A 26507-nucleotide genomic window follows, 5' to 3' on the forward strand; every position below is an offset into this window, starting at 1 on the left:
GAATTGACAGTCACAACACTTACTGAACACTCATCATATGTCTTACCACATCACAACAAGGTCGCGCAAACCCAACCGATCTCCCGCCTACCAGCCGGCCGCATACTGCTGTGAATCTTGCAGTGATGGAACGTGTGGATACTCTCATTCGAGTAGACCGACGGTCACAATAAACCATCTCACTGCTCAACTTGATGTCCCTCTTGGTAGCACCGACGCACTCGTCCACCGCTGGGTTTCTCGCCTCCTAACAGATGGCCATAAAGGGCAACGAAGAACCATCTACGCCGAATTCCTGATCGTGACAATCTTTTGTCAAATAACGTCACAAGCTTTGAAACATGGGTTCATCACTTCGAATGCGAAGCGAAATGGCAGTCCAAGGAATGGCGCCACGCTGCGTCTCCTGCGAAGAAAATGATCAGAGCCGACCCTCAGCCGATAAAATCATCGCGACGATCTCCTGGGCCCCTGAACGGATATTTGTGTTTGACTTCCTCCCTCACGGTCCAGCGTTCAACTCTGAAGCGTACTGTGCTATCCTCAGGAAACTGATGAAACAATTTCAGCATTTTCGTTACAAGACGAATTCAAAGGAGCTTCTCCTGTTCCATGACACCGCCAAGCCTTACACAAGTCTGTGCACCCTACAGCAGACTTCAAAGCTTCACTACACTGTTGTACCCTTCTACCCTACAGTCCTGATCTCTCACGTTCCTACTTTCATCTGTTTGGGCTTACTATTCGCAGTAGGCAGTACGTACGTGTCGGGAAGGTTATTGATGCATCATGACGTTGGCTCCGCCGTCGACCTGTAGAGTGGTACGAGTAAGGTGGCGTAGGGCCGTCGCATTGAACGGAGATGAAAAATAGGACTGTGTAGTCAAAAGAGGGGAGAATAATACGATTAACCTGCTTTCAGGAAAAGAAATTGTTGCATTACTTACTGAACGTCCCTCGTATATGGGTCAGATGTCGAAGATCGTTGCCACGAGTGTCAGTGACACATCAGATTGCAGCAGCCTACAAGTCGCCAGGCGCCATACATTGCTTGTCGAAATCACATGGAATGGATTGCGATCGTACAAAGATTCTGAAATAGAAGTAAAACTTTCGATACCGTGTCACTAATGAATCTAGGGACATTCGAGTAAGGAAACCGTTCATCAGTCGCGATATTGGCTACACTCTTAGTAAGGCTTGGGAACCCGCGAATAGTCTGATTAAAAAGATGAAGAAGACATCCCACAAGGAAATGACTTCAGGGGCATGTAGAGGGAGGGCTAGCAGAGAAGTGCCGCCAGCAGGCATACCTGGACGCGAACGTAGCACGGAGCAATGTGTCAGTGGGAGGAGTGGGGGAGATGAAGCTCGGCGCGGAGTGCTGAAGGGGGACAGGGGGAGATAAAAGCGCCGCGCCGCCCCTTCAACGGTTACGAGTATCACGAGTGCGGCACAACAGCAGAGAGGTGAATCGGTGCGACTTCCTCCCCCCCTCCCGCCCCTTCCCCAACACACTCCAGTGAGAGTGGTGGAGAGGACGGCAGGCGATCGGTGAAAGGCGGAAGAGACATCTAACAGACAGCAAACCAAAAATGATCACACCTGCTCGTAACTGGAGGAAGCGGAAGCTAGATTCTGGATGGCACTTCACACAGAACAGCCATGCAGGTGGCCTGGAACTACTGTTGGCTACATACCACCGGCAGAATCACGAGCAGCACAAGCCGATGTGCGCATCAACACTGCATCCAAGTCTTCCATGTCAGAGTGTCAGCTACAATATCAGACAACCTAGGGAGAAGAGCGCTGAGCTGGACGGTGTCCAAAGCAGTACAGACAACACCAGAATTAACTAGAGAATTAAGACTGACGACACCTGCGGGAGAAGACATTCGACCAATTGACTACGACAGCATCAAATTGGTGAAGTTCGCTCCGCCCAAAGGAGGACTGGCAGACTAAGCGCTAAGACCAAACAGTCGCGCCTAAACACACGAATGCAACAAAACACCAAGGTGGAAACTTCCAAAACAGCTCTCCACGCTACCCCATCCTCTGCCAGCCTCTTCATCTCCCAGTACTTACTGCAACCCACATCCTTCTGAATCAGCTTTAGTGTATTCATCTCTTGGTCTCCCTCTATGAATTTTACCCTTCACGCTGCCCTCCAATGCTAAATTTGTAATCCTTTGATGCCTCAGAACATGTACCACCAACCGGTCCCTTCTCCTTGTCAAGTTGCGCCACAAACACCTCTTCTCCACTATTCTATTCAATACCTCATCATTAGTTATGTGATCTACCCATCTAATCTTCAGAATTCTTCTGTAGCACCACACTTCGAAAGCTTCTATTCTCTTCTTGTCCAAACTATTTGTCGTCCATGTTTCACTTCCATACATGCCTACACTCCTTACAAATACTTTCAGAAACGACTTCCTGTCACTTAAATCTATACTCGATCTTAACAAATTTCTCTTCTTCAGAAACGTTTTTCCTTGCAATTGCCAGTCTACATTTTATATCCACTCTACTTCGACCATCATCAGTTATTTTGCTCCCCAAATTGCAAAACTCCTTTACTGCTTTAAGTGTCTCATTTCCTAATCTAATTCCCTCAGCATCACCCGACTTAATTCGACTACATTCCATTATCCTCGTTTTGCTTTTGTTGATGTTCATCTTATATCCTCCTATCAAGACACTGTCCATTCCGTTCCGTTCAACTGCTCTTTCAAGTCCTTTGCTGTCTCTGACAGAATTACAATGTCATCGGCGAACCTCAAAGATTTTACTTCTTCTCCATGGATTTTAATACCTACTCCGAATTTTTCTTTTGTTTCCTTTACTGCTTGCTCAATATACAGATTGAATAACATTGGGGAGAGGCTACAACCCTGTCTCACTCCCTTCCCAACCACTGCTTCCCTTTCATGCCCCTCGAATCTTCTAACTGCCGTCTGGTTTCTGTACTAATTGTAAGTAGCCCTTCCCTCCCTGTATTTTACCCCTGCCACCTTTAGAAATTGAAAGGGAGTATTCCTGTCAACATTGTCAAAAGCTTTCTCTAAGACTACAAATGCTAGAAACGTAGGTTTGCCTTTCCTTAATCTTTCTTCTAAGGTAAGTCGTAAGGTCAGTATTGCCTCACGTGTTGCAATATTTCTACGGAATCCAAACTGATTTTCCCCAAGGTCGGCTTCTACCAGTTTTTCCATTCGTCTGTAAGGAGTTAGCGTTAGTATTTTGCAGCTGTGACTTATTAAACTGATAGTTCGTTAATTTTCACATCTGTCAATACCTGCTTTCTTTGGGGTTGGAATTATTGTGTTCATCTTGAAGTCGATTATTATATTCTTCTTGAATATAGTAACAGTAAATAACCTGAACCGATATGTCTTCTTCTACGCTAGACCCAATAGCGCTGAATGCTGTCGAATGGCTATCCAAGTCCTATTCGGAACAGAAATCACAATATATTAAAAACTAATAAAAAATTTGAGCGATTAGTTTATCAGCGCACCTTACGGTGGCATCACGGTCGTTTACCAAAATAATGTGGACGTTAGACATTGACATCCAGTTATTCACCCCTAAGAACTATTTCTCTGCAGTGTAATGTATTGCACAAGTAAGTTTTAATTCATACAGTCTTCTTTAACGGTGTCCAAGGCTTTCACACGTTGTATTAAATAATTTTTTACACTACTAGAATCTACTGTTAAAGAACGAGGTCTTCTCCTTCAATTAATTTTGGTGTAGCTTCTTCATCCCGCAGAGTTTGTGTGCTGGACGATGTCGTACCACACTTTAAACCCACCTGTTTAGACTGGGTTCAACGTCAAGTACACTCTAATCATAGGCGTGTGGTTTATACTACTTTCAGCTGTTAATTCTGTGAGAAGATGACTCCATGTCGAAACTAGCTGTAGTAGAATGACATATACTAAAATGTATCACCTCAAATGTGCTGCCTGCACCCTTTTTTCAGCAGCTAACCATCCAGAAGACAATCTTTGTGTTGAATTCCCTCTTCCCCAAGCGAATAGTCCATTCGTAGGAACAGATTACGCTTGCTGTACCCCAGACCACTTCGAAGAAAACAGAAAAGCTGGAGTATGATGACAGTCTATAGGCAAATTATTAGAAATGTAAGTAGTGTCTCCTATAGAAGAAACGTCCTGGCTTTTGCATTGAGTGTTATTCTGGAAAACACGGTGTGTCTAGGGAGAGATGACTCACCTTTTCCATGTATGAGTCAAATGTCTTAATACTGAGTGTCTACTTGGAAACTAGAGGCGAATGGAATGATTTTACCAAAGGTGCTTCTCGTAGTTTCTTACATCTGAAACAGTGAAGAGAGAGGTTCCGTCATCTGTCTTCCTACTACTGTTAAATCTTTACGAAATGCCTTCACTTTCAGCAGTCTTTTACGTATATCTTATGTGTGTAACTAATCGAAATTTCTCAGGTAACCTGGAGAACTTTACTATTAAATGAGCAGGCACAGACTTCATAACTATGCCAGGAGCCTATACACATTTATTGGACGTTTCCATAAGAATGTTCCTGAAACATGTAATATCATTGTATTCCGCTTTTCATCAGCTCCCCAATACTGTTAAAATGTGTAGTAAATGTCTAGTTGTTATATGCCTGTTAAATATAAATAAAAATCGTTCGCTTTCGTCTGCTGCAACTTAACAAGAAGCCTTGAACGACTTTTGAAATATTACGGCTTACACATCAGTCGATACGCAAAGAATACTTACGAAGGTTATGATACAAAACTGTGTAGATTTCCTAGAAATACTGATGAAGAAAACTTACTTATCCACAAATGTTCTGAAACAATACAGTTAGACACATAATGCAAGCGAATATCTGTGAGCTCAGTAAACGGTCCAATGATATTTACGTCTACAACCAATAAAATCCAAAGGTTCAGGTAACATAAGCGGCCCACACCTATTGAGGAAACAAAAATACACTGAAAATTTTGAGGAAAGTTTCAAGTGTACGTCGCCTCATTACACTGGCGCTCTTATTGAAAGTACAATTGGCAATATCAACAAAATTCTTTATTTATTTGTTTTGGATTACAAATGCAGCACCATTTTATAACAGAAGTTCAACATTTTCCATATTGACAAAATAATAAAAACAGTTCTCAGGTAATACTTATACTGACACATGCTTGCAACATACGAACACACTGATGGTAAATAGGTGTTGTACTAATGACAAGGCACTATGAATATCCTCGCTGGTGATGAATTGCGCAAAGAGTTACCTTATTAGTAGCACACAGATCTGCAGTCCAATTTACTTCACAAGTGTCTCATCGTTTTAAACTTCCTAAACTTAGGTCCACAATCATATTTCCTAAACATAGTTGTAATCTCTTACTTTTATCATTCTTAAGACCAGCATTTTTTAAGTCTTTATTCACATTTCACTCTGAATTTTCTGCATTTACTGGTGAATGGAAGCAGCGACACCGTCGCAGCCTGTGCAACCTACGCTCCACTGAACTGTCAGCCGGTACTACATTGATTCTCGTACCAGTCTTCGCTCTGGGCAGAGATCCCATACAACCGAACACTGGAGAAATGTCGAAATCCTGTACAGATATTCGTCCTTCAGATCACTTTGAAACCTAATGTGCCACACTGCTCATGTAGTTTCCCACAGACACGTGACAGAATTACGCAAACACGAGACAAATATTTGAAATGAGGGTATCACTGAGGTAGTGACTTTACTGGGTTAAAATCCACTTTGAAAACGACACGATGACCCGGGAGCTTTACGTGTACTCCTAGTTAGGGATCCAGAAGAGGAGTCCTCAGCTTGCTGGGGATATATCGTCTCGGAATTAAGAGGTTGAGCGGGGAGCAGCGCTCGGTTTTGCGTGTCGCGACAGCTTGGTACAATTTGCGAACTGCCACGGCCCATCAGTGCGTTGCCTGTTCTGCAAGGCAGCTTTGGAACTTGCCGTAGAGTCAAGTCTTCTCTTGCTGGCAGCCTTGGTGTTGCAAAGGAGTTCGTCCACTGAAATTGCTGGTATGTATCTACTACGGTATTGTGATTCTGCGCTGGCGTTAAACTGGTGGTTTGAATGCGCCCGCGATCTCGGAACCCATACCTGCCGCTTAACAAGCCTGTGTCAAACATTAAGTTATTGGTAGCATTACTGTCATCGTCGGTGAACGGAGTAGCTTCAGAAATGAACTTCAGTGTCAGCGATTGCATGGGCTGGTGTTGAAGGCGTTGCAATCTCCAATCTTGCGGTCCAGGAATCCGACCGATGTGTCTAGCGAATTTTCTGCAGCCATCACGACGCACCAGTTTTTGAGGGGGGCCCAGTAAATTCTGATGCACTGTACCTCCGCTAAGACCTGCAGTGTTCACACTTACGCGTCCTGCAGAAGCGTTGCTCCTGATTCCGTCTGCTTCTCGCTGGGGCTGGGACCAAAGTGTATGAGTTTGCTCGTTCCTAACGCTTTCTCTGGCCGCTAATGGTTTCATGAAATTAGAGTGCGCGCAGCTATACGCCAGCGCAGTATTGTGGTCATTGTTCTGTGCACTCCCGGCGCTTCCAAGGATGGCATTCTGATCAGAATTGCCATAACACTTGACGTTCTTAGGTGTGGACTTCAACGGAGTCTTTCCTTCTCTACGACATAACTCGATTGCTTTACCCCTGTCGGAGATTCCTGGTCCTTTACGTAGTGTGAGGAAGTGATTCGGATAGCTGACGTCATTGGACCCTAAACGAGAGTTCTCCACGCCGCTTATTGCGTAATTTACGGCGAGGACGAACTTCTTCCTCGTTGTGCTTGCAGCGTGAACTAGAGAGAAATAGCTCTGCATCCATATCCAGCCACCTGATCGAACTATAAGACGATAGTAGCCTGTTACAGAATGGCCTTTAGCCAGAACATCGTTGTGGGACCGGCGAACACTCTCGATGTCACACGGATGAACGAAATGGTACAACGAGCTACGTGAAAAAGTAAACGTCTCGTACCCTGTAAGCTCTTTTACGGCAGCCTCGACGTAGAAAGGGGTCAAACCCAAGCTGGAACGAAACATGAAACACCTCTGTCCCAAAAATGTCAGGGAACTGCGAACAGGCATCCCGCTTCCCGTTTCCAGTTCGCACTGCGGAAGGTAGGAGTGCGGCAAAGTATAACCGGTAGCAAGGAGGAGGATGTTGCTGCTGCGATTGTCCTCAGAGATGGGCGTCTCGGTCAGCTGACAGAACCGCCGGTAGCCGCAGCACAGCACCACAGCGTAGCGGCCGCAGCCCGACTTGCAGCTGGGCCGCCATTTGCGGAGGGAGTTGGTCACCCGCAGAAGCATCTGGCACGGTTCGCCCCGATCCGTTAAGCCGCGCACCGGCAGTCTGAGAAGGTTGGAGAGAACTGCCATATCGTCGTCGTGCAGGTAGTTCCGTATGTTGTTGCCCATCATTTCGACCGCAGAATGGCCGAGATGTTTGGATACCGAGTTTGACATGTACAGGATCCACCCGTTGCCGTCCAACATGAAGACGAACCCCGACAGTGCATCCGTCAATGTTTCAGTTGTTTCCCACTGCGAAGCACCACATGATCTGCAACAGGAACAGTAACACAGCTTTCTGTAACCTCTTTACTAATCCACTGCCCATGTAAAAAAGTAAAAAAAGACTTTTCTTCCAAAGCCTGCAACTGATTCTTTAATTTTTTTGTGTAGGCGGTTCTGAACAGCTTTTGGGGGAGTTAATGAGGCAAGTGATAGGAAAACAGCTGAATGAGATCAAGAGTACATTCCCAACATTTGTATATCTTGACTGTGAGTCTGGCGATACACTACCTGACTTTCGGAAAAATATCATCCACACAATTCCGAAACCTGCAAGGGCTGAAAAGTGCGAGAATTGCCGCACAATCAGCTTAACAGTTCATCCATCCAAGTGGCTGACAAGAATAATATATAGAAGAACAGGAAAAAAAAAACTGAAGTTGTATTTAATGAAGGTCTGTTGGGCTCTGGGAAAGGTAAAGGCACGAGAGGGGCAAATCTGAGGTCGAGATTGACAATGGAAGCAATAATGAAGAAAAATTAAGACATGTGCAAAGGATTTTTCGACAGGGAGAAAGTGTTCGACAGTGTCAAATAGTGCAAGATGTTCGAAATTTTGAGAAAAACCGGTTTAAGTATGGGGAAAGACGGGTAATGAAGACCATCTAGGAGAACCAAGAGGGAATAGTAAGAGTCTAAGACCAAGCACGAAACGCTCGCATTAAACAGCGTGTATGACAGGGATGTAGTCTTTCGCCCCTACTGTTCAATCTACACAGCGAAGAAGCACTGCTGGAAATTAGAGAAAGGACCAATAGCGGAATTAAAATCAAGGGGCAAAGGATTTCAATGATTAGATTCGCTGATGACGTTGCTGTCCTTAGTGAAAATGCAGAGGAATTGCAGGATCTGTCGAATGAAATGAACAGTCTATGTTGATGTTGTGGTCTTCAGTCCTGAGACTGGTCTGATGCAGCTCTCCATGCTACTCTACCCTGTGCAAGCTTACTCATCTCCCAGTACCTACTGCAGCCTACATCCTTCTGAATCTGCTTAGTGTATTCATCTCTTGGTCTCCCTCTACGATTTTTACCCTCCACGCTGCCCTCCAATACTTAATTGGTGATCCCTCGATGTCTCAGAACATGTCCTACCAACCGGTCCCTTCTTCTAGTCAAGTTGTGCTACAAGCTTCTCTTCTCCCCAATTCTATTCAATACCTCCTCATTAGTTATGTGATCTACCCATATAATCTTCAGCATTCATCTGTAGCACCACATTTCGAAAGCTTCTATTCTCTTCTTGTCCAAACTATTTACCGTCCACGTTTCACTTCGATACATGGCTACACTTTATACAAATACTTTCAGAAACGACTTCCTGACACTTAGATTTATACTCGATGTTAACATATTCCTCTTCTTCCGAAACGCTTTCCTTGCCATTGCCAGTCTACATTTTATATCCTCTCTACTTCGACCATCATCAGTTATTTTGCTCCCCAAATTGCAAAACTCCTTTACTGCTTTAAGTGTCTCATTTCCTAATCTAATTCCCTCAGCATCACCCGACTTAATTCGACTACATTCCATTATCCTCGTTTTCCTTTTATTGATGTTCATCTTATGCTCTCCTTTCAAAACACAGTCTAATGAGTACAGAATATGGATTGAGAGTAAATCGAAGAGAAGCGAAAGTAAAGAGAAACAGTAGAAAAGAGAACAGCGAGAAACTTAACAGCAGTAATGGTGATCAAACTAAATGAAGTCAAGAGGAATTCTGCTACGTAAAAAGCAAAATAAGGCATGACGGACGGAGCAAGAGGGACTTAAAAATAGACTAGCAATGTCAAAAATGCATTCAAGAGAAGTGTACCGGTATCAAACATTGGTCGTAAATCGAGGAAGAAATTTCTGAGAACGTGCGCTTGGAGCACAGCATTGCATGGTAGTGAAACATGGACTGTAGGAAAACTGGATAAAAAGAGAATCGAAGCGTTTGAGATGTGGTGCTACAGAAGAATGATGAAAATTATGTGGAGTCATAAGGTATGCAGTGAAGTTCTCCGCAGAATCGGCGAGGAAATGAATAGATGAAAAACATTGACAAGAAGAAGGGTCAGGATGATAGGATATTTGTTAAGGCATCACGGAATGACTTCCATGATAACAAAGGGAGCTCTAGAGGGTAAAATCTGTTGAGCAAAACAGAGTTTGTAACACATCCAGCAAAGAACTGCGGACGTAGGTTGCAAGTGCTACTCTGAGATGAAGAGGTTAGCACAGGAGAGAGATTAGGTGGGCCGCTTCAAACCAGCCACTACAATGATGACTCAAAAATAGAAAATAAATAAAAAATAAACAAAACTTTATTGACAAAGCATTTGACGACGTCAATTGGAACGTATTATTTAATAACCTTGCCGTTAAAAAATCAGCCTTAGAGAGAGAGAGAACTGATACAAGATGTTTGGAAAATCCCGTTACAAATGTCTAGTTCAAGTAGAGGGGAGTGGGCACACAATGTTTTGAACAGGAAACCATGTTTGGAAACATACACTTTCCACTCTACGACGGTTTCAGTTTAGATGTGTAACAGTCGGTGTCTGCTGAGGGAAAGGGAAAAGTCTCAGAGTTGCTTTTCCTGATATACAACGGGGTAGACAGGATGACGTGAACAATTTCCCGTGGGTTCTCGGAGAATGCTTAATTTGCGTTACTCGTACGGAATAAGTTCAGGCCACTGCGGTACTGCAGGGGGGATGGCGAGTGTGTACCAGAACATGCTTCATAGGTGCAATATCTGTAACAACGTTGGTAGTCACCACATTGAGCCGCTATTGTAATGCATCAGTGATGTTCTGTACGTACAGTATTCTGGGTTCATTTTCTATTTGGAAAAACACAAACAAGTAATGTTTAAGTGTTAATAGTAACAATTGTGCTTAAGTGAGAAATGGTTGGTTCTTGATGTTTCCTTTTGAATTTTTGCCTAGTGATTGTACTTAGTCACGCCAATTCAATTTCTCAAGAAGAAGTGGAAGAGTTAAATATTTGAATTAAACCGTTGTAGAACTCAAATGGTACGTTTCCGGCCATGAAATCCTATTCATAATATTATGTAGGTGTACTCAGTGCCCTCCGTAAACCCTAGAAGTCCGCAATGGGAATTTCCGAACATGCTGCATATAACGCCTACAAATGTGAAATCGGAATAATTTGCTGTGGTAATAAAGAGGAACCACCTAACATTGAAAATGAAGCACAGAAAGTTTGCCCCCTGTCCCCATACTTATTTAATCTGTACGAACAGAAGGCAATCGACAGAGTGAGACAAGCAGTAAACGTAGGAGTAACAATTTAGAGAGTTACGGTAACACGTTGAGATTTATCAATGATACGGCAGTAACTACAGAAAGTTAAGGAGACCTAAAAAAAATTCCTGAATACAGTGGACAGAGTAGCGGAGAAGGAATCCCATATGACAATAAACACACACAAAACAAAAGGTGTAGTCTGCAGTAGAAACAAAGAAAGTCTGCGGTGAAGTTGAAAAATGAAACAATTGAGGAAGCGAAAGAGGTTAATTATCTGGGAAGTAAAATCACGAGTGATGGAAGAAGCTACAAGGAGGTAGTATGCAGAATTTCACAGGCCAAGAATGTTTTAATGAGAAGAAAAACATATTCACTGCAAAGAATATAATCCTTGACAAGTGGAAACAAATGTTGAAGACCTACGTGTGGAATATTGAAACATACGGCAACGAAGCTTCGACGATAGGAGAGAGAGAGGAGAAGAGACTCGCTGCGCTCGAGACATGGTGTTATAGAAGAATGATGAAAATAAACCAGAGAGAAATGATCACGAACGAGGTGATTTCCATTAGAGCAAGAGAGAAAACATGCTTCATGAAACACCTAAAAAGAAGAAGAGCGTAGTTGACAGGCCATACACTCCAACACAATGGTCTGTTGAAAAGAAAAATTGGGGGAACAGTAGAAGTCAGAAATTATGGAGGAAGAACCAGTTTCTACCATCCACCTTAGCGGCTGCTGACTAGGGTGAAAGAAAAAAAGAGAGAGAGAGAGAGAGAGAGAGAGAGAGAAGAAGAAGTGCATTGTATGCATTGTGAAATATACGGCTACATTACTATTTTTATTGAATGTAATCGATTTCCGTCCAACATCAGACCAAGTTCGGGTCTCAAAAAGCAACTCAGCTATGCATTTTCTCAGTAGCAATGCCAGATGGCTCAAATGCGACTCATAGAACGTTCCATTATTATTATTATTAACTGTTTATGAGTAACAGCTATGTCCTGGATTCATCACAGCGTTTATGGCCACCCGGTTCACACTTTTTTTTCTCTTCAAAATGTGAGAACAGGAAAATGGGGAGGGGGTTTAACGTCTCTGGTGTTGTCAGGACATAACTTTTACGCACAGACGGTTAATACTAGTACTGGAACATTCTATAACCTACGATTGGCATTGTAGCTGTGACAAAGCATAGCTGAGTTGCTTTTTGAGACACGAAGATGGTCTGATGTTGAGCCGAAATCGACTGTCCTCAGTAAAAATAATAGTGCAGCCGTGTAGTTTTCAAAGCGTCAATAGTGATTTAAACAATAAAAAACTGCACCGCTTACGTTTTTATGTGCATAATACGAGTCGTTTCAGGCATTCGTTCAAATTTGCAAGTGCTATATGGTGTTTCCACGTGTGTTTTTGTGCTTCTCTAGCCCTGAAATCGACTTTTTTTTTTAAGTGTTACAGCAGTCTGAAAATATGAATATAGGGATTTTTAGAAGCTACTTTTAGGAAATACTATTTTTTGTGTATCTATGTACAGGTATTGTGCATACTTCGTGATACTGAAATTCACACACGTGCAAACCATCACTCACCTTGTCAGCTTTAAATAAATCATAACTTGGAACAAAGATTTTCGCCTGTATTGCTTCCATAGGATTTTGCATACAGTGCAAAATGTTTTATAGCAATGAGTGCGCGTCTCGATGTATACACGATCAGCGCAGACAAGTTGTTTACTTGACTTTAGACGGAAGGCACCGTGCTCTGTCTTACTGGATGTCGGATATTAGTCACGAGCGTACAGAGCATTTACGTTTGTGAACCAATAAGACGTGTAGAAATTGTCTACCATGACGATGTTAGAAGGTCATTGTTTTCAGGTACTGTGTAATGATAGTTGTGTCTCAGGTAATAGCTTCCTATTGCCAAGTACTGTAGTAGTTCTTGAAGCAGTTGCTAGATTTGGGTAAACACCTGGATTGCAACGCATTCTTTTACTTATTGTACTCTAGTCATAACCGCTTCCAGCGCGTGTTACTAATCTGAAAGGAAGTTGATATACGCTGCATTAACTACTATTTGCACACGTGACATTAGGCTATCTTTCATTACTGTGACATTTGTTTTTTTCTGTTTATTCAGTGGTAGCCATTGCTGGTATTGCATTAAAAACGTGTACAATGTACTTGCTTGATTTTGCTTGCGCTGGGTGCATACATTAGTGACATATTGTAGCACCTTTTCTAATACTGAATTGTACAGGTATACTACGAGATATTTTGCACACTGTATGAAAGACCTGGAAACCGATCTGCGTGTAACGAATCGCTCTGGAAATTGAACGAGCATTGCAAAAGGGAAGGAATCCTTTCTGATGAAATTGGTCAATAATAAAAATTTTTGTGTTGATCTGGCTGCCAGATGATATAGGCAAAATTCGCGCTATATACGACTGCGCCGATTACTAGTTGGTGTTCTGAGTATCACCGGTATAATATGCTGACGTGTTAAAATTTATTTGGTGGTATCATTACTTACGTTTATGGCGCAGTTTTCTTTTAAAAACAGCGGCCGGCTCATTCACCTGAGTTTTTAATTCGGTCACCTGCTTCGCTGTTGGATCAACAAATGCTTTAAGAGGAGTTTAATAACATTGAGATAAAGGTGTTTGGATAATTATCATGTTGAAGCATAGTAATTTGTTCTTATGGGCTGTCTGATGGTGAAAGGCAATTTTTCTACAGACCATACAATTGTAATTTACTGAGCTGTAAAAGTTTTATTTTTTAGTAAAACTGTTTCATGTAACGCATCTATCACACAATAAATTTTCTAAATGATCACTGGCAGCAACATGATCACTGGAGCCAATGACTCATGCATTTATCTTGACACTGAAGTGCAAAATCTCAGTGGGCAGCGAGAAATCGAGTGCGAAAACTCCTGTGAAGCAGACATCTTTGGCGGAATCTCAGGCAGGAAGTAAGCAACTGTACATAAATTTTTGCTTAATACTTGGGGTAAAATAGAACTGTTAGACAGTGGCTAAAAGAGGTTATGTTTTAATATTCATTTGCATAATTTTATGTTTGATTTGACACAGCGTCCTCTGAATATATTTGTGTATTGCATGATTTCATTTGTTGTGTATGTACATGAAATTTAGCATTTCTTATGTAAATCCCCCAATTCTGGCATACTGCGTTCGACCGTTCCTCACTGCGTTTCCGATTGAAAGTTTAGTTACTTACCCTATTTGAGTGTTAATCAGTCTCAGTCCCATGTGAGTGGTTCTGGCGACATCTCCCGACTTCTACGACTTCACAACAATAACGACACGTGGTAAGTGCAGTTTATATTAAATTCTTCAGTCAGAAAGTTAGTCATATTATAGCAGTATATAATGGATTTTTGCCACCAGGTTCTGAAGCATTGTTATGTGTGTTGGGATTATGTGGGTTGTCTTTGTTAATTCGCACGTTGTCGCCTAGCAGTGCCAAAGGTCAAAGCACTCACCAAATGGTTGATCATATCTAGATTTAGGCTGCTGTTTGCCTGGAGGTCAAAGTAAGCTACATTGCGCTGCTTTTCAAGGATACTCTCTATTGGTTTATTAAACAGTATGGAATATGAATTTCCCTAGATTTTTAATAGCCAGTGGGAGGTTTTGAATTCCGTGACATGAAATTTGTCATGACACATGACAGCGGTAGTATATATTGTCTAAATGCTGCGTGATTTATATGATTTTCTTGATGACAAATCCCAAAATTCCTCTAGTTTGTAACACTCCACGAAAGAAACTTCTTGGTACGTTACAAATGTGTTACTTAGAATGTTACATTTTGCTGATAACAGTAAGGACCCTGGAGATGACAAAATCTGGAAACTACATCGAATTGTGGATCACTTTAGAAAAGTATTTCCATGTGCTTTCTATCGTTTTAAAAATTTGTGCATTGACGAAAGTATAGTTCTCTTCAAAGGTCGTGTCTTCTTCAAGCAGTACATTCCTTCCAAAAGCCACAGATTTGATGTAAAATTTTTTGTCTTATTTGATTGTGAAACTGGTTATATTCTTGACTTTATTATTTATGTGGGTGCAGTAACAGACGTTAAAAAAGAAACTAACTTTGGTGTAAATGTTGGAATACCTGGAAGCATTGTTCTCACTTTTCCTGAACGTTACCTTGGTAACGGTCACATATTATATGTTGACAATTGGTACACTAACCCAACGTTATTTTCTTATTTGCACGACAGAGTGACTAATGCCTGTGGAACTGTGAGAACAAACAGCAAAGATGTGCCTGCTTTATCAAAAAAACTTAGAAAAGGCGAGATCGAGTTTATGTCAACAGATAAACTTCTTGCTCTGATGTGGCAGGACAAGCGGGAAGTGAGGATGCGTTCAACTCTTCAAACAAACGAAATCACAGCTACTGACAAAATTGACAGAACCACGAATGAACCAAAAAAAAAAAAAAAAAACCAGCTTGCATCGTAAGCTACACTGAAAATATGGGGGCCGTCGACAGGAGTGACATGATGCTAAGTTCAGTAGAATGTGTACGAAAAACTGTAAAATCGTATAAAAAAGTATTTTTTCATTTGGTGGATCGGTCTCTGCTCAGTGCGCATGCATTATATAAAACTCAAACGGGACGAAATATTTCAGTATCTGATTTTCAACAGAAACTTATCAAGGAGATCCTAGAGATTCACCACCAACCGCAAACAGGGGGACGTCGTGGAAGGAGATCGGTTGATGGTGACAATCCCTTACGCCTAACCGAACGCCACTTTATCTCGCTAATCCCAGGAAGTTCAAAGAAGAAGGCCGCGCCACAGAAGGTGTATTATATGTGCAGAACATGATAAACGAAGTGACACAAGATACATCTGTGTAAAATGTAATGTGCATTTACGTTTGAATTTTTGTTTCGAGAGATATCACACTTTGAAGTATTACTAATCTAATGTTGTTGTTGTTGTGGTCTTCAGTCCTGAGACTGGTTTGATGCAGCTCTCCATGCTACTCTATCCTGTGCAAGCTTTTTCATCTCCCAGTACCTAAAGCAACCTACATCCTTCTGAATCTGCTTAGTGTATTCATCTCTTGGTCTCCCTCTACGATTTTTACCCTCCACGCTGCCCTCCAATACTAAATTGGTGATCCCTTGATGCCTCAGAACATGTCCTACCAACCGATCCCTTCTTCTGGTCAAGTTGTGCCACAAACTTCTCTTCTCCCCAATCCTATTCAATACTTCCTCATTAGTTACGTGATCTACCCATCTAATCTTCAGCATTCTTCTGTAGCACCACATTTCGAAAGCTTCTACTTTCTTCTTGTCCAAACTATTTATCGTCCATGTTTCACTTCCATACATGGCTACACTCCATACGAATACTTTCAGAAATGACTTCCTGACACTTAAATCAATACTGGATGTTAACAAATTTCTCTTCTTCAGAAACGCTTTCCTTGTCATTGCCAGCCTACATTTTATATCCTCTCTACTTCGACCATCATCAGTTATTTTGCTCCCCAAATAGCAAAACTCCTTTACTACTTTAAGTGCCTCATTTCCTAATCTAATTCCCTCAGCATCCCCCGAATTAATTAGACTACATTCCATTATCCTTGTTTTGCTTTTGTTGATGTTCATCTTATATCCTCCTTTCAAGACACTGTCCATTCCATTCAACTGCTCTTCCAAGTCCTTTGCTGTCTCTGACAGAATTACAATGTCATCAGCAAACCTCAAAGTTTTTATTTCTTCTCCATGAATTTTAATACCTACTCCGAATTTTTCTTTTGTTTCCTTTACTGCTTGCTCAATATACAGATTGAACAACATCGGGGAGAGGCTACAACCCTCTCTTACTCCCTTCCTAACCACTGCTTCCCTTTCATGTCCCTCGACTCTTATAACTGCCATCTGGTTTCTGTACAAATTGTAAATAACTAATCTAATATGCTTTGTATTTTTTCTCCTAATAAAGTACCTTTTTTGAACAAAATAAGACTTTCTGAACAAATATTTAAAAAAAGGAAACGATTTACACCGACAATACTGGATTTTGCGTCTCATTTTTATCTCAATAACAACGGTAGACTGCTACAGTCGTATATATACGCACCGGATGAAAATACCGCGCACAAGGCGGGAGCGGCTGAGAGTAAATGCGCAGTGAAAGGGTTAATGCTCAATAATTACGACGATTTAGGAAAACGAAAATCTTCTCTGTAAAAATCAACACTGGTTCCGCAAATAGAGATCTTGCGAAACTCAGCTCGCTCTGTTCTTCCAAGAGATTCCTAGCGCTATAGATAACGGATCTCCTGTTGGTGCTGCGTCCCAAAAATACAGCAAGGCGTTTGACACCGACCCTTACTGCCGATTAGTGAAAAAAAGCGAGGTTACTGAGTATAGGACCAGATTTGCGATAGGATTTAAGACTCGCTTTCAGGCAGGATTCGACACGTAGTGTGATAGGGCAGTTACGGTTTACAAATTTATGTAAAGGATCTAGTAGAAAGCGTCGGAAGATCTTCCAGTCTGATTGCAGATGATATGTTTGTCTATAAAACCACGGGAATTCCAGAAGATAGTAGTATCATTTGCAGAATGGCCTACAGAGGGTTGAGGAATGGTATTGGCTCTGGCAGCTGACGCTGGAACGTAAATACAGTAAATGCAACACATGGCGCATATATAGGAAAATAAATCCACAACTGTACAACTACACTATTTTTGACAAATTGCTGTTTACCATAATCAGCTATCCAGAGTGATCTTAAGTGGAATGGTCACTTGAACCAGATAGTAGGAAAAGCAGATGCCAGATGGACATTCATAGAAAGAATTTTAAAGAAATGTAACATATCTACGCAGAAAGTGGTTTGCAAGGCACCAGTTGACCGATTATTGAGTATTGTTCATTAGTCTTGGATTCGTAACAGATAGGACGGATAGACTAGAGAGAGAAAGAGAGAGAGAGAGAGAGAGAGAGAGAGAGAGAGAGAGAGAGAGAGAGAAGATCCAAAGAAGAGAGGTGCGTTTCGTCATGGGATCGTTTAGTCGACGCGAGAGCATTACAGAGATACTCAATAAATTCCACTGGCAGACATTACAAGAGAGGCGTTGTGCATCAAGCGGAGGTTTATTTTTGAAATTTAAGTGAGCACCTTCCGGGAAGAGTCATAAAACATATTATTTCCTCCAACATACATCTTTCTAAATGACTACGATGAGAACACTCGAGAAATTAGGGCTAATACATAAGCTCAACGACTCATTTTGCCCACGTACCACTCCCGGTTGGAGAACTGAATGGGAGATCAGTTAGTGGCATCAGAAGAATCCTCGGCTACACACTGTTAGGTAGCTTGCGGAATATGATGTAGATGTAGGTTTACTGATTTTACCCAAACATTACTTGTAAGGTATGTTGAACAAGTATAGCGGAGAAGAGAAATTTGGTTATAGAGAAGGCAAAGAGAAGCAATTTTGGCAAAGCCTAACATGCTACATGAGAGTAAGATGGATATGAATAAAAGTCCTTACCTTACCTTCATTTCGTCAACGCTCTGGATCGTGTGAACTGGGAACTACTCCTTATAATAACGGTGAATATAGGACTGGGCTAGAAGGACAGAAGAATGATTAATCAACTGTGTCACAATGAAACAACATCAATAATGTAGTGGAAGAGGCCAGGATTAGAAAATAAGTTAGACAAGGACGTTCTCTTTCTCCCTATTTAGTTAATATCTGGTGATTGAGGAAGGAGAAGACAAAAGGAATGAAAGCCATTGGTGAAAGGATACACTGTCAGATTTGCTATTGACGTTGTAGTAGTTGAATACTTCGAAAAAAGAAAGAATAAAATTCTCCCTGTCGTACCTGATATTCTTAAATAGACGGAAAGCGAAAGTAATGGTAGTAGAGAATGATGTGGGAGGAATTGAAACCAATATAAAAACTGATGATATCAAAATTGGACTTGTGGATCAATTTTTTATCACGGTAACATAAATACGGAGGACAAGATATGCTTAATGGAAGTGAGGAAAAGGACTGCTTTATCATACATATTTAGTCAAGTGTCAGAAAATCCTTCGCAAAATCGTTTGTATGGTACACACAGCTCTGCTGAGGTGATCGTTAAATTCTGGGTGAACTGGAAAGGAATCGACTTGAAGCTACTCTAACGAGAAAATGGCGGTAAATGACAAGAAAGAGCCGAACTGAAAGAATAACCAAACTGAAAGTCTCAAGGAAAGTCAACGAAGAAAGAATATTACTAAAGAAAATGGAGAAGAGAAAAATAAAATTTGTTTGCCAAGTCATCAGAGACAATACTGCATCATTAACCGTGTTGAAAGGAAACACTGCATCATTAACATTTTTGAAAGGAAAGTGCTGGGAAAGAAAGGAAGTGGAAGGCCTAGGAGGAAGTATCTGGAAAACATAGGATGCGTCAGTTGAATGGAATTGAAACGCGCAGCCAATAACAGAAAAGAGTGGTTTATCGATAAGACATTAATATTTTAGAAAATGTACGTATGACTGTGTGTATGTGATACCCAAATAGGAGTCAGACCGGACGCGAAGGTTCCCACGAATGGAGTCTCTTAGAAAGGCCGTCAAGTGGGTTTGTGACAGTTTCCCTTAATTCCACAAGCGGTCTCTGTTACAGCAAACGATACAGGAATGACTCGTACGCTCCGCAACAGCTAGTACGGCAGAAGGAGGATATATATTTGCAATTGTAAGAAGAAGAAGGAAGAAGGGTAGGTCGCCTTCTATAGCTCTTGTAGATGTCAACAATGCATCTGCCTTTCCTAGAACAATGAGAAAATAAGTCAATAAAATGGAAGTCGGTTCCCAATGGCCACTACCACTGACATACAAAATAATTTTTGCTGTTATATCACCGGATAAGACAAGCTGTCCCTCTGTTAAACCAGAAGTTAACTCACCTGTCTTCTCCCATAGCGATTTCTCCCCTTTTCAGTTCTCAATCAGTCACCCCACATTTTGTTCCCTTATTTCATTAACTCCCTCCTTCTTCCAGGCTTCTCCCTTGATCATCTCCACTAGACCTCACAGTTTAAAACTACTTTCTTGTAACTTGACGAAGGTAAACAAAGTTTTTTTTTTTTTTTTTTAAGAACGGAAGCCTTCGACGAAAGTGCAAAACTGCTAAGAAGGAGTGGCTAGAGGATGAATGCAAGTCATGAAAGTCTATAGAAGTATGTATAACTAACGCAAAGATAGATACTGGCTACAGGAAATTTAATGAGACTTTTCTAGGAAAGGGAAGCAGCTCTACTAATATGAAGAACACAAATGGGAAACCAGTACTAAACAAGGATGGAAAAGCTGGAAGATGGAATTAATAAGGTAGGGTCTATACAAGGATAATGAAACTGAATGCAGTGTTATGGAAAGGAAGGAGGAAGTAGGTGAAGATGAATTGAGATATATGATCCTCCGAAAAGGATTTGACAGAGTGCTGTAACACCTAAATCGAAAGAAGACCGCTGCAATAGTCCTCAGAACTACTGATATACCTGGGAGAGCTATCCACGGCGAAACTATTCCACCTGGTGTGCAAGATGTATGAGACGTGGAAAATACCCTCAGACTTAAAGAAGAATGTAACAATTCCAAAGAAAACAGGTACTGACAAGTGTGGATATTAACAAACTATCAGTTTAACAAGTCATGGTTGCAAAACATTGACTCAAATTATTTAAAGAACAGTGGAAAAACTTGTAGAAGCTGTAATCGGGGAAGATCAATAAGGATTGCGGAGAAATGCAGGAACACGCGAGACAATATTAATACTACGACTTAACGTAGAAGGCAGGTTAAAGAAAGGAAAACATACGTTTATAATATTTGCAGATTTAAAGAAAACTTTTGACACTTGACTGGAACACGCTATGAAATTCTGAAGGTGAAATACACGGGGCGAAAGGTTATACACGGTCGTCAGAAACAGTCTGAGAAGCTCGTAAGGGTGCTGCAGGGGACATTGTGCTAAAAGATAATTGTTAAGAAGAAAAGATCTATACCTGGAGCTGTTTCCGAATTACGAGTATTTAACACTGAAACGTCACGCATTCAAATTCCACCAGTTTGTCAGAGACAGTGTCACCAGCCTTGTTGTTCATTTAGTTTCCGCAAATAGAACAAACGTAGCTGTTGCTCAGCTAGCTTAACTTTTCAATTCCGAAAAAAAAATATTTTTAACTGGTATTGAGCATTTTAACAAGTGGTAACTCATGGATCAGCAGATATCTGTGCGTCACCGCATTTTAGTGACAGCAAGTGCTTGAATTTACGCACCCAACGACGAGAACCACCAACTTCAGTACTGAATAGCTCGGAAACGACGCAACGTGTCGTTTTTTTGAAAATTATTTCTCAGTGCAACCTCCAGTGCAACACAGTCAGAAGCTTTTCAGACTGTTTCTGACCACCCAGTGTAGAACGTGTATAGAAAGCAGACGGCAGCTATAAGAGTCGAAGGTAATGATTTAACGAAAGGGAAGCCATAGCTGAGAAGGAAGAGGGACAGGGCTGTAGCCTATCTCCGATGTTATCCAATCCGTTCACTGAGCAAAAAGTAAGTAAACGCAAATATGGAGGGAGTATTACAGGTCGGGGAGATGAAATAAAACTTTGAGGTTTACCGCTGACATTCTAATCTCGTCAGAGACAGATAAGGACTTGGAAGAGCAGATGGACGGTATGGACAGTGTCTTGAATGGAGAATATAAGATCAACACCACCAAAAGCAAAACAAGCATCTGGAGTGCACTCGTAGTCCCGCGCCTGAACGATAAGCAGGTAAGATAAGAATAGAATAGAAACCTTTGAAAAACGGCGCTACAGAAGAATTCTGAAGATTGGATGGATAGATCGTGTAACTAAAGCAGAAGAACTGAATGGAGTTGGGGAGGAAAGATATTTGTGGCGTAACTAAACGAAGTCTTCCGCTGATGGGAAGATCAAGGCATCATCACTTTAGTATTGGGGACAAATATGGGGGATAAAAATGCTAGAGAGGGATCAAGAGACGAATACAGTTGGATGTAGGTTACAGCTGTTATTCAGAGATGAAAAGGCTTGCCCAGGACAGTGTGAAAGACGTGCACGAAATCAGTCTTCAGAATAAAGACTACATCGTAACACCTTAAATTTATAACATGCCTGTCGTAATGAACAGACTGCGGAGAGCCAGATGAGAGGTAAAAGAGGGCGTGATCCTCCTAATGCTAAGCATCTGCTTAGCCTGCTAACCGTAATACCTTTTAGACGTCGAAGTTTATAGGCATTTCTCGGGATGTCAATTGTAGCTCTGGTACATTCTTAACACTAGAACCGCGGCTGGGTCACTCGCGACCCACTTGATAATTCTTTTGTTTGTCACTCTTTTGTATTATTGCCTAGAGTGTTACATTTCTGTGACTTTTTATGAAATAAGGTAATTAGTGATTGTACTTCATTTCCACATTTTATGGCGAAAACATAAAAGAGAAATACGAAGATTTACCCAGAACTGCGGGAGGGTCAGTTCTGACCCGCCCGGCGCAGTCGCTGTAACAATCGCATTTTTCAAGTAGCTTCACGCCTATTGTTAGTGTGTGTTTGGTCAACAATCGCAAAACTCGTTTTTACTTCACTTCCGGCTGACGCTCCAGTTTTCAGCAGGGGACGAGAGGGAGAGAGGGTCAAACAAGTCTGACCTTGTACGCAGATGTTGCGCACCCAGAGTTTTGTACCACGAAAACGGGTTTAGTAGTGCATTCTATCTGTGTACGTAGTGCTTGTAACTTAACAAATATATTATGGCCAAATTTCTTTGGACAGAAGAGGACATTATAAATGCTCTAAATGAGATTTTAGATAATGAATCGGAGGGCGAACCACTAGATTCTTTATCTGAGGAAGAACTAGTTCCGGATTCTTCTTCAGAAGACGATGTTACTCCTGAAAAGGTTCTACTGAACGCTGATGAGGAAGGTGTGCTTGTTTATGTGTTTGTTTCATAATAATTTTTGTTTATGCATATGTTGCGTAGACACTAATTTCAATTGCCACACTTATGTTTATACTTTGTTCCGTGTTGAAATTTTACAAGCTATATATTACATTTATGACGGTGTTCTTTTGTTCTAAAATACACAATATATTCAATATTAAATCGCGTTCTGATACGTATAACTAATATTACAGGAACAGCTGCCACAAAGACTAAGTCAACTCGAGGAAGTGGACGTCCTCAAGGTCGGCGTGGACAACAAAATGCCCAGGGTTCTGGACTACTTCAGTTTCCTTCAGGTATCGATATTGTAGCACCCGATGGAACAATCTGGAAAGTTGGAGTAATAGGTGACTGATACATATGGACAACAGAATGTTTTCAAAGATAGGACAGGACCATCTCCGCATGCAAAACGAAACGTGAATGAGGCCTGTTATAGTCCATGGCATCTAATGATAACGGACAAAATTTTGGAACATATTGTAAAATGTACAGAAACTGAAGTACGTCGTGTACTGAGCTCAGATGAGTGGACTATAAAAACTGAAGAACTGGAACCTTTTATAGCTATATTGTATGCCTGTGGTGCTATTGGAGCTAAGAGCTTAGAACTAGACACATTGTGGTGAGTGAAGTGGGGAAATAATTTTGTGAAATCAACAAAGGCTCGTGACAGATTCAGAGAGATAATGCGTTATCTCACATTTGACTATAGATCCGCAAGATTAGAACGACTAATAGAAGACAAGTTTGCTTTGGTATCAGATATCTGGAATGAGTTCATTGCGAATGAACAGTCCAGCTACATACCGGGTCCGTATATAACAATCGACGAACAGCTTTTTCCTTGAAAGTGCCGTTGCAGATTCACGCAGTTTGTGGCCTCAAAATCGGACAAATACGGGCAAAAGTATTGGCTGGCGATAGATAAAGACTCAAAATATATTGTGAATGCTATCCCTTATCTAAGAAAGGATGACACTAGGCGGAGTGATGAGCGTCTTGGTGACATTGTTGTAAAAAAATTGATGCAAGCTTACCTCAACAAGAGAATAAATGTCACATGTGATATTTTTTTCACCTCCTTAGCGCTCTCTGAGACTCTGAAAGCTAATTCTACGAGTCTTGTGGGCACAATAAATCGATCTCGCAGGGAAATACCAGTCTGTATCGAGAAGGCAAGAGAACAGTTATACAGCACAGTATTGTTGGAAAAAGATGATACCACACTGACTGTTTATCAGGGTAAGAGCAACAAGAATATCCTAGTTCTGAGCACTATTCATCCATACGTGACGATTGAGGATGGTATAAAAAAAGAAGCCAGATACAGTTACGTTTTATAACTGCTCTAAATATCGAGTGGACGTGGTCAACCAAATGGCTCGCAAATACTCTGTCAAAGCACCATCGAGACGTTGGCCTGTTCACACATTTTACAACTTACTGGATTTGGCTGGGATAGATGCGTGGGTATTGTTCAATTCTCTAAATGATAAAAAATTGAAACGCACGGATTTCATCCTGCAGCTGGGGGAGGAGCTTGCTGAGAGGTACGCAGCGACTAGAAAGACTAGCGTCCCTGTCAGACCTGAAGATATTTCTGACAGACAAAAAAAGCGAACATGTTGCCTTGTAAAGTCTAACTGTGAAGGAAACAAATCGTGATTTCAGATGTGCTGCATGGGAGTGTAGTAGGACCGTTGCTATTCACAATACACATAAATGACCTTGTAGATGACATCGGAAGTTCACTGAGGCTTTTTGCGGATGATGCTGTGGTATATCGAGAGGTTGTAACAATGGAAAATAGTACTGAAATGCAGGAGGTTCTGCAGCGAATTGACGCATGGTGCAGGGAATGGCAATTGAATCTCAATGTAGACAAGTTTAATGTGCTGCGAATACATAGAAAGATAGATCCCTTATCATTCAGTTACAAAACAGCAGGTCAGCAAATGGAAGCAGTTAATTCCGTAAATTATCTGGGAGTACGCATTAGGAGTAATTTAAAATGGAATGATCATATAAAGTTGATCGTTGGTAAAGCAGATGCCAGACTGAGATTCATTGGAAGAATCCTACGGAAATGCAATCCGAAAACAAAGGAAGTAGGTTATAGTACGCTTGTTCACCCACTGCTTGAATACTGCTCAGCAGTGTGGGATCCGTACCAGATAGGGTTGATAAAAGAGATAGAGAAGATGCAACGGAGAGCAGCGCGCTTCGTTGCAGGATCATTTAGTAATCGCGAAAGCGTTACGGAGATGATAGATAAACTGCAGTGGAAGACTCTGCAGGAGAGACGCTCAGTAGCTCGGTACGGGCTTTTGTTGAAGTTTCGAGAACATACCTTCACCGAAGAGTCAAGCAGTATATTGCTCCCTCCTACGTATATCTCGCGAAGAGACCATGAGGATAAAATCAGAGACATTAGAGCCCACACAGAAGCATACCTACAATCCTTCTTTCCACGAACAATACGAGACTAGAATAGAAGGGAGAACCGATAGAGGTACTCAAGGTACCCTCCGCCACACACCGTTAGGTGGCTTGCGGAGTATGGATGTAGATGTAGATGTAGATTTGTAAAGTGTCACATCTGCAATAAAACTGTGTGCAACAAATGTACATCAAAAGACTATTATTTGTGTTCATTATGTAACGGTAGCCAGTAAAAACACTCAGCAAATATATGTAAGTTTTAAAATATAAAATTATAATTTGTGTAAAAGTTGTTTAGTTTTGTTAATTTCATTCTAAATTTCCTGGTGCTTCTAACAATAGATTCATTGGCAGTAATAATAACCCACTGACATAGGGGAAATAAAGGAAATGATCGCGGGTCATTAGTGACGCAGCCGCGGTTCTAGGTATGTCCAAATATCAGCGGTTCTAGTGTCAAAAACCTGGGGCAGTTTATGAACTAGATACCAAGTTTCTGCAGTTGTTTTCTCGACTTACGCCACGACGGTGACCTCTGTGTCACAAGACCGTACCTCGGAGGCTGCGGGAGATCTCGCCGGTAGAACCGGGAAATTTTCATTAAGGCGATGGCGTGACGCAGTACGGTGGGCTTGTCGACGAAGCCGCTGGTGGAGCTGCGGACCGGCAGCATCTCGGCCAGCTCCAGGAAGGCGGCGTTCTCGACGGCCAGCCGCCTCTTGTGGGCCTTCACCCTGTCATCGCGCTGCACCTGCTGCACGCCGTCCTCCGCGGAGCCTCTCGGCCCGTTACCGCCGTCACGTCCGGTGGTCGCAGACGGTAGCGCGCGGTCCGGCTCCAAGGCCATGGCTGCACTCAATGGTGGGGTGACAAATGCCTGCGGAACCGCTCGAGACAGCCGGACGCGTTATCAGCCGCCGCGACTGTTTCTCCGCAACTACTGGGCCGTCCCTCCCCGTGACACATTCTTACGAGCCGAGGAGGGTCTGGTGGGGGGCGTGCTGCTACAACGTTCTCACGCTATTGGCTGCGTCGAATCCCAACGGCACACTGCCGACTTACATTCACGTATTCCGACTGTGCAAGCATTTCAACAGGCTTC

The 26507-nt window shown here is 41.9% G+C and overlaps 1 protein-coding gene across 1 annotated transcript in view; it reads right to left on the reverse strand.

The window, feature by feature from the left end:
• LOC124593798 (single-minded homolog 1-like) overlaps window positions 1-26252 on the reverse strand; it is a 68778-nt gene extending 42526 nt beyond the window's left edge. The window contains exons 1-2 of the mRNA XM_047132147.1: window positions 25960-26252; window positions 6560-7624 (exon numbers count right to left, since the gene is read on the reverse strand). Of these exons, the coding sequence (XP_046988103.1) occupies window positions 6560-7624; window positions 25960-26252 (1358 nt within the window). The remainder of the gene's footprint in view (window positions 1-6559; window positions 7625-25959) is intronic.
• Between the last annotated feature and the right edge of the window lie 255 nt (window positions 26253-26507).

This window comes from Schistocerca americana, chromosome 2, assembly GCF_021461395.2.
Source record: "Schistocerca americana isolate TAMUIC-IGC-003095 chromosome 2, iqSchAmer2.1, whole genome shotgun sequence".
Lineage (NCBI taxonomy): Eukaryota > Metazoa > Arthropoda > Insecta > Orthoptera > Acrididae > Schistocerca > Schistocerca americana.